The sequence below is a fragment of the Onychomys torridus genome, chromosome 5 (assembly GCF_903995425.1).
Source record: "Onychomys torridus chromosome 5, mOncTor1.1, whole genome shotgun sequence".
NCBI lineage: Eukaryota > Metazoa > Chordata > Mammalia > Rodentia > Cricetidae > Onychomys > Onychomys torridus.
The window spans coordinates 18386805-18399493 of record NC_050447.1 but is presented as its reverse complement, the minus strand read 5'-3'; the positions used below and the strand labels follow the sequence as shown (position 1 = coordinate 18399493).

At 38.8% G+C, this 12689-nt stretch overlaps 1 protein-coding gene across 11 annotated transcripts in view; it reads right to left on the bottom strand.

The window, feature by feature from the left end:
• Positions 1-12689, bottom strand: part of Chd9 (chromodomain helicase DNA binding protein 9) — a 185841-nt gene that overhangs the window by 35149 nt on the left and 138003 nt on the right. For all 11 annotated transcript variants that reach the window (XM_036188234.1, XM_036188233.1, XM_036188236.1 and 8 more), the window contains 6 exons: positions 11285-11444; positions 10642-10731; positions 4259-4362; positions 3226-3343; positions 2318-2375; positions 441-483 (listed from right to left, as the gene is read on the bottom strand). In XM_036188234.1, coding sequence (XP_036044127.1) covers positions 441-483; positions 2318-2375; positions 3226-3343; positions 4259-4362; positions 10642-10731; positions 11285-11444 — 573 coding nt within the window. The remainder of the gene's footprint in view (positions 1-440; positions 484-2317; positions 2376-3225; positions 3344-4258; positions 4363-10641; positions 10732-11284; positions 11445-12689) is intronic.

Below are 12689 nucleotides of genomic sequence, written 5' to 3'. Positions count from 1 at the left end.
CTACATGAGACCCTCTCCATGAACTCAAACAATACCACCCCCCCCACAAAAAAACCCCAAAAACCTATCGAGACACCAAAAATAAAACAAAATAACAGTGAAAGCAGACCTTGCTCAGCTACCTTTGTAGAGACTGAGTAATAATGTACACATGAAACTAACAAATTAAATGTATTATTATAGTATTAATATTTAATGATTTAATCTTATATATAAGTTTAATAAGCATGCCACAGTCAAAGTGTCTAGTCTAAGGATTCAGAGCTAAGGATTTGTAAAAACTAACAGTACTATTAAATTCCCAATCAACTAACAGTTTCTATAACAAGCACAACAGTATTCAATACTACTCACACAAATTAGAAATTCAAAACTGTGATTTGTTGATCTCTTAGTTTATGAGGATGTGAAATTATACTAAGTGAAAAAGTGCAACCTACCCCCATCTGCTATGACAAGATCTCCAGGTGAGGAAACATCATCCTTTAAAAAAAGACAGACATTTATCACAAAATAACTGAGTCAAGATGAAAAAAAGAGGGAAACTTCTTTATAATAGAGACCTCTCTTTCAACACATTTTTTTTTTTTTTACAACCTGAGCTAACACTATACCCTCAGCTGACAAAAGAATTTTATAACAATCCACTTAGCAAAAATCAAAACACAACTTGGCTTCTTGGCTTAGTTCTCACAATTAACATTCCTCTGTCTCCTCTGACACTTTAAAATCAGTCACTACTTACTAAAATGACTTCCTTTTCTATGAATCCTTCAGAATGGGTTTCTCCTCCTCTGACCTCCTTTTCGTCCTGAGCTGCTGGTGAGCTACTTTTCACATTCTGTGCATCACCTCAAGATACACATACTCACTGTCCTAGTTGCCAGACTGCAAATCTCTCCTTTAGCTTGGACTATTTGTATGTAGATTCAACTTTTCATTTCAACTGGGCATCCCGGCACTGTCTTAGATTGGGGCTTCTGCAGGTGATTCCAAAAGTCACTCATTTCCACTGTGTTGAACATGCTGCATGCAGTTAGAAGCATGGCAACTCCTGACTGCAGGCAAGCCTTTTCTGCTCTGGTTGCCTTTACCTTGAAGCATCTACAGTTTGATCAGGATATAGATTTCACTTTACTAATCCCAAGGATTCATGTCTTTTCAACTGACATCCACTTCACACAGTGCTCCTTCTGTATGATAGCCATTCGTTCCATTTGGAATGTCTGCTAGGCAGATGGAGGGTACTAGCATGCTATCCTGTCTCTCAACTTTTATTTTTCCTCTGATCGTCAATATGATGTTAAAGTTTGTCAGGAGAATGAACTAGACAGATACTATAGGAAAAAAGGCAGAACTTACACTTCCTACTACTGGGGAAGTCCTTTACTGCACAGCTCCACCACAGGTTCTTCCAGAGCCCAGCTCCTGCTACAGAAGCTGCATTTCCTATCAACTTCTACCCAGAAAGGCTTTTTTAAAGAATGTCTATATTAAGACTTTTCTTGAGAAAAGTTTCCTTGGCATCTGGAGAAAGCATATATCTAGCACATCCAGGGAGATTTCTAGTACTCCTGTGTGGGAGAACAGTAACTCATTGGCCATCTAATGAGTAGCCATGTATAGTCTGGATTTTAGTCCACACTGGGATGGGAATCTTCCTTGGGGGCTCTGAGTACTAATGAATGGTAGATTCCCTCTCTCTTAATTTTTTTACATTTACTTGTGTATTATTTTATTTATTAGTATGTGCATGTATGGGTGCATGCCAACTATGGTATACATGTGTAGGCCACAGGAAAATTTGAGGGAGGTTCGTTCTCTCTGACATTGAGGTCTCAGTCATTCAAGTTGGCAGTAAGTACCACTCATGCTGAGCCATCTCATTGGCCCTACATCCTCCTCTGATCTGCTGCTCACATCTTTGTTTCCCTCTTTATAAGCCAATCTCTCATTACTGAAATTCCACTGTTAGCAGTAATTATTAACACTAACTAGGATCCCAGTAGGCTCTATCCTGTACTGTAGTCCTTTTCATGGAGGGATAATTTCTATCTCTTGCTATTTACCTTAGTATTGACTTTTATTCAGTTCTCTGTTTTTTTTTCCCCAAGATGCTGTATTTCTTAGTTCTAAGAAGTGTAAAATATGGGCAAACTGCATTATATATACATGTCCAAGCCAGCCTTCATCTTGGCTAGAAGAGGATGTCAGGCAATCTTCAATGATTATTTGTGATGTATGTCAACTTAAATTGATCACTTATTTACAAGGAATACTTAATATTGAGGTTTTAAAAATGTGATCCAAAACATACCTCTATATCATCTTTAAAGATGGCTGGGGCAGGTTTGTACTCTGGGTCTTCCACATCCCTGTTAGAATAACAAATGTTCTAAGTACTGTAACGGACTGATGATTTCTTGGTTTGTCTTAAAGGTCAAATTGATCCCGAGCACCATAGAAAAAGCCAGGTGTGGTGGTACACACCTGTGATCCCAATGATAGGGAGGCACCAATGCAGGGATCACTGGGGTGTGCTTGCTTACCAGTTTAGTCTAACCAGTGAGGCCCTAATGAGAGATCTCTCTCAAATAACAAGGTAAACACGTCCTGAAAAATAACACCTGAAGTTGACCCATGTTCTCTACGTACATGGTCATGTTCTTACAAACCCAACACACACACACACACACACACACACACACACACACACACACACACACACGAAACCTTGGGTTGGAAAGTTAGCTCAGTGGTTTAGAGCACTTGTTGCTCCAGCAGAGGACCCAGGTTCAATTGCTGTCATTCACAACAGTGGTTCTCAACTGTTGATCCAGTCTCAGGAGATCCAAAGCCTTCTTCTGACTTTTGAGGAAGTAGATGCTTCCTCATCACCACATTCAGGACAGTTGTGGTCATAGAAACCAATTTTCTACTCTGAAATAAGCAGTCAACTGATTGCTTTAAAACAGTGTTCTCAGCCTTCCTAATGCTGCAACACTTTTTAATACAGTTTCTCATGTTATGGTGATCCCCAACCATAAAATTATTTTCACTGCTACTTCATAATGAATTTTGCTATGGTTATGAATCATAACGTTATGCATACATATGTGCAAACAAAACACATAAAATAATAAATAAATCTAAAGAAAAATGATAAATATCACTAAGAACGGAAACAAAACATGCAGGGAGAATTTGAGTCTAAAATGCACATACCCATCCATGTAATCATTTGCTCTCTGTTCAGCAGCAACAGCTTTGTCATCAGGCTTTCCTACTCTTTCCAAGAAGCACAATGCTGGGTCTGCTCGGATGGTGTTATATTTTTCATAACCTGGAAGCACCACCAATTACAAAGGTACAGAGGACAGAAAGAAGTTGTGTAAATATAAGGATTCCTTATATGTAGAGTGAATGTTATTTTGGGGTTAATGGAACATTTTATTTAAGTAATATGGGTTAAATATACTGTTTTGAAATCATCACAAATATTATATAGTTTAATAATACTTATAAAAATTTTAAAGTATCCGTTACACAGAAAAAGAGGGATGGCCCAGTGGTTAAAAGTGTTCCTGTTTGAGAGAACCCAAGTTCAGTTCCCTACACCCATATTAGGCTGATAACAGCCTTTAAATCTCTCTCTCTCTCTCTCTCTCTCTCTCTCTCTCTCTCTCCCTCTCTCTCACCCCCCCACACACACTAAAAGTAAAATCTTAAAAACCAAACCAACAACAATAGTAAAAACAGAGCTGAAGAGATGGTTTAACAATTAAAAACACTGCTATTCTTGAAGACCCAGGTTTGGTTACCAGCACCCATCCACATGGTGGCTCACAAACATCATTAGCTCTGGTTCTAGGCGATCCAGTGCCAACATCTGGCATCTGAAGGTACCTGGTATGCACATAGAGCACATACATAGATGGAGACAAAACACTCATATGTATAAAATAAAAACATCTTAACAAACAAAAACCACATATTAAAAAAAGAAAAAGTAGAATAAGCTGATCATACACATAGTTCATGTAACTCCCGAAAGGAGGAGATTATGTAACTGAGAGCCCAGAGGGCAAGTCACATAGTACCTCCTCCTGAGGAAATGACGTGAATGCAAACTTGTTTTAATGATTATATGTGCGCGTGTGTTACTGGAGTAAAACTGTATGTGGAAACCAATAAACTAAGCAACAGTGGGATTCCATTGTCCATAAGAGCTCTCTCTCCCCATTCACTCTTTACTTACCATGCTTAAAAACCCCAATAAGAAGTGACTTGTCAGCGTCAAAGTCCCACCACACAGCAGGAACCTCTGAGTGGTCTGGCTCTGGTACCCAAACATCAATGTCACTTAAAAACAGCACAAGATTATGAACTTTATAAATATGTATAAAGGAGGCAAAGGGTATAAATGATGCAACAGCAGCTAACATTATGCTCCACTAAACAAATACACTTTATTTAACAGAAGTTCCTGCCTGGTCTGGCAGTCTCCTCACCCACACACACAAAGTGCTTCACTGGAATGTTATGGCAGCAAACAGCTCGGTAAAAACATCATCTGGTTGAAATATTTTGTATATGAGAAAACTGGGTTCTAAAAGGGCAAAGGAAGTGCTTTGTGTTTCAAAAAGAGGTTATGTCTTTTTTTATTTAAATCAGTTTTGTTAAGGAGATTACACTTTATTTATCACGTACACAGTGTTCTTTCTGCATGTCTGCCTGCATGACAGAAGAGGGCATTACATCCCATTACAGATGGTCATGAGCCACCATGTGGTTGCTGGGAATTGAACTCAGGACCTTGGGAAGAGCAGCCAAGAGCTTTTAACCTCTGAGCCATCTCTCCAACCCCTGAGGTTACACTTTAAAGGTTAGGTTTTCAATTCATAATTTAATTAAACCATAGAAAGCACTACTTTTGTGTTTATATAACCAGTATTCTTTTATAAAACAACAATGTCGGATTATTTCAAACCCTGATAAAAACCCATGCTTTGGCAAGTTGGCTGTTTGTGTGAGTAAGGGTTGGTGACAGCTCACGGATATTTCCTCTACCACGTAAGACTATTCTCCCTGAAACTTTCTCCAAATAACACAGGTCATACCCCAAAGTGAAGTCACCTGTAGGTACGTTCATTTCTTTGTCAGTGTAGGCTGAAAGATACATTCCTGATGTTTGATTATTAGCATGCATCAGAGTGTGAGTGTGAGTGTGAATGTGTGTGTGTGTGTGTGTGTTGTACATGTGTTCATGCTTGTGTGGGAATGTGTACGTGTATGCGTGTGTGTGTGTGTGTGTGTGTGTGTGTGTGTGTCTGTTTGCATGCTTGTGCCTGTGTATGCATGTGTTTCCTGACATTCAATAGTCAAAGGGGAGAAACTGAATGGAGTATGCTGCAGAAAATAAAATAGACTGAGAATTTTGCTATTGGATTTCATGAAACTATCAATTTTTAAGAATTCAGGGAAATAATATAATACAAAGTAATGCCATCTCTTGTCTTATCACTATAATTTCCTAAGTTAATTAATAAATATGTTTTAGATTTAGCATGATAAACTTTCTGACAAATTCTATGACAAAAGTTATTTTTTAATTTGGCTATCATATAAAAACAAGCTGATAAATGGTCCATGTGCTCCTGGACAAGGCACATATACGACTAGCCATAGTCTTGAAAGAGGAGACATGGACAGTGAAAAAAGTTTTCCAAGCACTTAGTAATAAAGGATGAGCAGCTCACTTCTGCTGTTCACACTTGTTTTCTCAAGTCTTTAGTCCACGGGGATAATGTGGGTGAAATGGCCTCTGTAACCTGTCAGCACATTTAGCAAAGACTTCGTTATTTTTGGTGGGAAATAAGCCAAAACTGAAAATGTTTTAGCTGAAAAGGGAAAAAGAGAGACAATGATTTTACTGCTATTTGTCAAAAAAACTGAGAAAGAGATAAAGAACATAGATAATGGAAATCTTTATTTTTGATGGTGTTTCTGACTCACTGATCTCTGGATCCCAGAAGGGAAAACTGCAGCCAAGTCTCCCCTGTAAACCACCAGGGGGCGCTCAAAGTCCAGACCACTGTGATAAAATCAGGTTGACAAATGGTCCTGTTTGTGAACCATGGTTCAAATTTGAGTGCCACATGGTCACAAAGTGTTTGTAAACTGTTAGCAAAAGGGATAGAAGACCAGCTCGCATTGTTGTTGTTTTTGGTGACTCTTTGTTCTTCTGTTTTGTTTTGTTTTTAAAGGTAATACCTTGCTATGTAGGACAGGCTGACTAGATTTCACTATGACCTGAAACTTGCTTTAGCCTCCCAACTGATTGATTTCTGTCTTTAAAAATCATGTGATGTTTCCTGCAAAAGGCTTTCTTGAACTTCCTCAGGTTAACTCTTTTATTCAAAATACATTTAGTACCACTAACTGAAAGAATTAGAAGATCTTTGTAAAGAGGTACCTGCACTCGTTTATGATCAATGGCATGATATGTTACTCGTAGAGTATGTGCCTGAACAAGACTTGGAGAGATACAAAGACAAACAGTCCACATCAGCTAATGAAAAGGAGGGGCCAAATAGAAAAATGAGAGAAAGAGAATGTTCTAAGCAAGAATAAGTTTTGAAGTAAGGCATGAGATACAGATCTGAACACATTAGCATAGAAATAAAAACTTAAGCCACTAAGATGAAACCCCCAAATAATTAAAGCTAACTGGTAAATAATGTGTGATATAGTTAATCTCAAATATCAAGTTGATGCGCTCTGGAATGACCCCAGAGAGGAGCCTGTGGGGGATTATTTCGGTTGGGGAAGACCTACTCACAGTTAGTGACACCATTCTCTGTGCTTGGACCCAAAATTGTACAGAAGAAAAAGTGAGTTGAACATGGGGGGGGGGGGAGGATTTGATACATTGTTTCTAGGCTGAGAATGTAACATGATCAGCTCCTTCAAGTTCCTGCTACCCTGACCTCCCTGACAAGATGAAAACACTTTTTTTTTTTAAATTTTTTAAAGAAGTTAGTCTAAGCTGGGTGGTAATGGTGTACACCTTTAATCCCCACACTTGGGAGGCAGAGGCAGGTGGATCTCAGTGAGTTCGAGGCCAGCTTGGTCTACAGAGCGAGCTCCAGGAAAGTCAAGGCTATACAGAGAAACCCTGTCTAGAAAAAAAATAAAAGTCTATGAAATCGAAGAGAACACTAATATAGTAGAAGAGATACTGGGTTCAAAAGTGATGCATTTGGTGTACAAATTTATATTTAAGATGAGAGAGACGTGCTGGGCGGTGGTGGTGCACGCCTTTAATTCTAGCACTCAGGAGGCAGAGGCAGGTGTATCTCTATGAGTTTTGAGGCCAGCCTGGTCTACAGAGCGAGATCCAGGAAAGGCGCAAAGCTACACAGAGAATCCATGTCTCGAAAAAGCAGAACAAAACAAAAACAAAAACATGAGAGAGACGTAAACTTGATAAAATCCAAAGAGAAGCAGATTTATTTTTAAATGGAAAAGTAAAGGAATAATCAACAGAACAGTGGTTAAGAAAACAAAAGTCAATCAGTCATAGACCAAAGGAAAACAGGCAGTTAATAAATATTTATTGAGTACTCAATGTTTTAAGATTCCCAGTTCCATTTGGGGAAGGGGAGTGCTGGGAATTGAACCTAGGGCCTCATGTGTTAGGCAAATGACCTACAGCAAACTATAACACCAGCCACAGATGATAATGGACGAGAATGCAATAATCAATAAGACAGCAACTTAAACTGCAATGAAAGAAAAAGTTCTGAATAGCAAAGGAATCAAGAGGATAAAATAAAGTAGTGGCGAATGACTGGAGGGCTACTTTAGATGGTATGGACAGGAGGACCTACTTGAGAGTGTAACAGTTGAGCTGATAACTGAATTATACGAATGGATACTTCTCTTCTTTTAATGTTAATTCTGTGTGTATGGGTGCTTTGCCTGCATGTATGTCTGTGTACCACTTGTGTACTCTTGGTAGTCAGGAAAAGATGTCAGATCCTTTGGAACTGGAGTGACAGAGTGTTGTGAGCAAGTGCTAGAATCTAACCTCAGGTCTTCTGGAAGAACAGACAGTGCACCTAACTGCTGAGCAAACTCTCCAGCCACTTGAATGGACAGTTCTTAGGGTGATCTGGAGAAAGTATATTTGGAGCAGAACAATACAGCATGGAGCTTGACTTGTTGATGAACAGAAACAACAGAGTGGCTGGAACACTGAAGGTAAGGGACAGAGCAAGGAAATCCAAGAATTACGTAGGGGCTATTTTAGGTTATCTAGAATCCGGATTCCATTTTAAGAAGGCGTTTTGAAAAAATGTGTCACGGCTTTGAGAAAAAAAAAAAAAAATCACTGCTCTCCCCTGCCCCCGCCCCCCAAGCTGAGGACCAAACCCAGGGCCTTGTGCTTGCTAGGCAAGCGTTCTACCACTGAGCTAAATCCCCAACCCTCTAACTGCTTTTTGAAGGACAAAGTGTAGAGAGTTTTGTGGAGGCAAGGATATTATTAAATCTCAGCAGAAGTTTAAAAAGAGAACTGAGGCTAGAAGAGAGATTTAGTAGAGGAGAATGAAGGTACTCGCATTTGGCACATTTTTCATGGAGCCAATAGGTTCTCCTTCATGAAAATACAGGAAGAAGACTGAAGAATTCTACCAGAGCAGTATGTGATACATTCAGTATGATGGAATAGTCTTACATATGGGAATGGAAGGAAAGAATTGGTGGATGTAGGAAGCAGCATGGATACCTATGGAAGATAATATTTAAGACGCAAATTAAAAAGAAAAGAATTGATGGCTGTGGTCACTGGCTATGCTAAGAAACATTTTTGTGCAATCATGGAAAGATTCATTAGAGCAGGCTGATGAAAAAGAGCAAAGAAAGAAGTAGAAGGAGAAAACACAGGAGTCTGTCGAGAGGGGAACATTAAAGTGGGGCAGTGAGATGCATAGTATGGAAATGATTTTTCTTTTGATGGTAAGTGAGTAATATGGGCACGTGTGTGCAGAGGGGAGAAGGGAGGATGGGGAAGAGGAAGAAAATGTCTCAGGAGAGGAAGATTACTATAGTAGTAAGGTTCTTAAATGAACACAAGAGATGTGATGCAAGGTGATGAACTGGCAAAGGAGAGGCATTTCTACTGCTGCCTGAGGGGCAAATAGGTAGACATGGATGCAAGTGGTTCTTGCCTGATTGTTTGTTTTTCTATAAAATATGTCTCAAGGTTATTATTAGACATTGTTGGTTAGTTGGAAGTGTGGTTTGGGGAAACAGGTACAAACAATTCTCTTGAAAAGGAATTTACTAGCCAAAGTGTTTAAATAGTCTGTACTTTATTTCATTTGATGTTGAATACTCATGGATGTGAAGTAAATCCATTCCCCCATTACATGGTTTTTGTTTTTTCTAGCCATGTTTAGTTACTTAGAAGAAGGCAAGAAGTAGGTTAAACTGAAGTTACAATGGGTATATGATACAGAGGGACAGGCAAGCAATGGGATTAAGGAATTTAATGTCCTGAAGAATAAAACTGAATAATGAAGGGAAAGGGGAGGACATGACAAGGTAATGTCTAGTGAACGAGTGGTAAGAAGATACTGTGATGAGGTTCACATTATAATGACAAGTAACTGGGTTGGGGATTTAGCTCAGGCCCTGGGTTCGAGCCTCAGCCCAAAATAAATAAATAAATAATGACAGGTACCCAAGTGTCAGTGAGTTGGAAAGGAAGAAGCAATGGTCAAAAGTCACACTGAGTGGGATAGCAGGAGCAAGGCTGCAAGTGGACATGTGACAGAGAGAAAGATGACTGAGTGTACAACAGAAACAGGTCAAGAGCCCAGGAGCCCAGGTGTTGTCAGGGTCTAATATGGCTGCTGTATAAGAGGAAACAAGACCAGAGTGAGTTTATGAAAGTTAAGTTAGCAGAAAGCTAAGGTGATGTCTACTTGATGGCTTGCTTACATTTAGTTCCTGAGAATAAGGGTGGTTAAGGTATGTAGAAGTACAAGTTTAAAACAGATGCTGCAGAGAAGAGAGGAGAAACAGAAACACATGAATCAAGAGGCAAGATGAAACTAGAAATGGAAAATCCCTACTGGCATCTTATTCATGCAGCAAAGCATAGTCTCACTTCTGTTCACCAATTCCATAGTGCTTAAGGATGAATATTAATTTTGTCTTTTTATCTTCACTGTTTCATACTGCCTGAGCATACTCAAAATTGGTCCTGGACTCATAGAGGTATAGATGGGTGGTAAAGCACTTGCCTAGCATGCACAAGCACCCTAGGTTTGATCCCAGCAACACAAAATAACCCAGACCTATTTCTGAAGAAATCAATTAATCACTGACTTCATGCGTGTCTACCTGAATAGCACCTTGGCTATATGCAATTCTTCAAATTACTACCCCCACTCCTGATGCTGCATTTTATAACAGACTCAAGGATGAGAGGAGCAGAAGAAAGGCAGGGTCAATTCTCTAGGGCTGGGGAGTTTCCTCCACTGAATGAAAGAGTCATCTGCTATGCAATTTTCTGTCATTCTATGGGTTTTGGTTTATTGTTACTGAAAAGTCAACAAATATTTTCGTTACCTTGCATCAACTCCATCAAATACTTTTTGACACTCATTTCCAATGACTTCTTGCTTTAGATAGTATAGCATCCTTACACGAAGCAAAACTCTAAAAAATAAATAAATAAATAAATAAATAAATAAATAAATAAATAAATAAACCAAAGGGAACAAAGATATTAACCACTAAGGAAAAAATGGGGAGATATCTATAGACATTTATTAATTTTTTGTTTTGTATTGTTGTTTGTTTGAGAGAGAATTTGTATGTAGCTTTGGCTGGTCTAGAACTTGCTGAGTAGAACATGCTTGCCTTGGACTCACAGATGAAGTCTCCTGCATTGCCTTCCAAGCACCAGAGTACAGGCATGTGTATACCCTTGTTTAGATAGAGTCTTTCAATAATAGAGTAATGATTATGTAAGATCAAATGACTCTCATTACTGATGACACACAAAGGATACTGCAAAATCTTCACAATGGTCACTGTCTAGTAGCTGGGGAGAGAGGAGTTTACCTGGAGATTAAGTTTATTTAATGATAAAAATACACTAGCATATCTGAAGTTAAAATCGAGGAGCATACTATCATTAAGTTTGAGGATCAGTGCATTCAGCAGAGTGAATGTTTCAAGAGCTGTTTCTAGAACGCCCACTACCTACTTGTTGCAGTGGTGCTTCACATGTTTCTTGTAGCCTTCGTCTTGAAGGAGCTGCTCAGGATTGTATTTGCGAAGCCACTCCGCCTTCTGTATATCAAAGGAACTTGTCTGAGTCTTTACTTTCTTCCCCTTTCGGCCCCTAGGCACAGGAGCGGAGAGGCCTGTTAAGACGAAAAGTACACATGAAATCAGAGATAACTTGTATAAAAAGCTATGATTTGAAAGATTTTTTCCAACGCAAGAAACTCCTGGAGACTTTGTGGGTCTCTGAAGATTACACAGAGGTCTTTAGCACATTAATGGTAGTAGAACTGACACAATCACAAGTCAGACACAACTCAAGACTGTTTTATAAAAATTAAGTCAAATGTCACCAGTAAGACAATACTTTATGACAAATTACAATGATCATTTTGGTTTCTTTTGGCTCTGTAACCCAGCCACCTCTTTTACTGTTGATTCACTAGTTATCAGAAATGGATGTCCTTTTGCTCTTCAGAATTTGCTTTATTAACAACATGGGATGGTTTATCCTTGAGGTAGCTAATGTCACTTTTATGCTCTTGAGAGTTTTACTATTAATTTCTTTAAAGAATAAAACAGCATCACTATTCAGGTTCATCACATGTGCCACATCTGCTCAGTTTTCCAAGAAAGGAAATCAACCACAGCTGAACTCTCCACAGTCTTCTCCTGTCTAATCTACTCATCAGAAACCAGCAACACATGAATCGATGCTTAGTCGCTGTTTATTACCACTACATATGCTCATGAAATAGTTGGCATTTGTTTCTAGATCTTATGTTCTGCAACTTACCTATTACTCATAGAATCTGTAGGCTGTATTCATGCTAACTTATGAGGCTTTAGTTCAGCAGCTTTAACCTTGGCGTAGTAATTGACAGTGAACAGAGAGCTCATATTTATTAATCTCCAGGATGTTTGACTTGTTTTACCCTTAATTCTTGACAATTACTAATGATGCAATTTTGACTACATTATCTGATTTTTACCTCATTGGTAAATAGAACCAGTAAATCAGAATAAAGTTTTTCCTTTCTCCTTTTTTAAAAATTTCTTTGTAGCATTCAAAATTATGGATGCACTTTATCATGACAGAATGGCCAGAGCTTGTGACTTAGGATCAAAGGAGGTTAATTTGCTGGGAGTTTTTGCAGCCATTACGTTTAGTTTTGCACCTGCTCTTTAGTTCTCTTCCCTGAGGATTGCCCTAGCCAGTGCACACACTTAAGTCCTTCCCACCTCACACCTGGTGATCTTCTACTCTCTCCAGAGAAAAAAACAATCCAGTTAGAATCTAGCTGTAAGGGTTCAGAGTATTAGGGATATGACCACATTCAAACAGCTTTAACTACAGCCCTTATCTTTTCATGTCCACTTTTAGA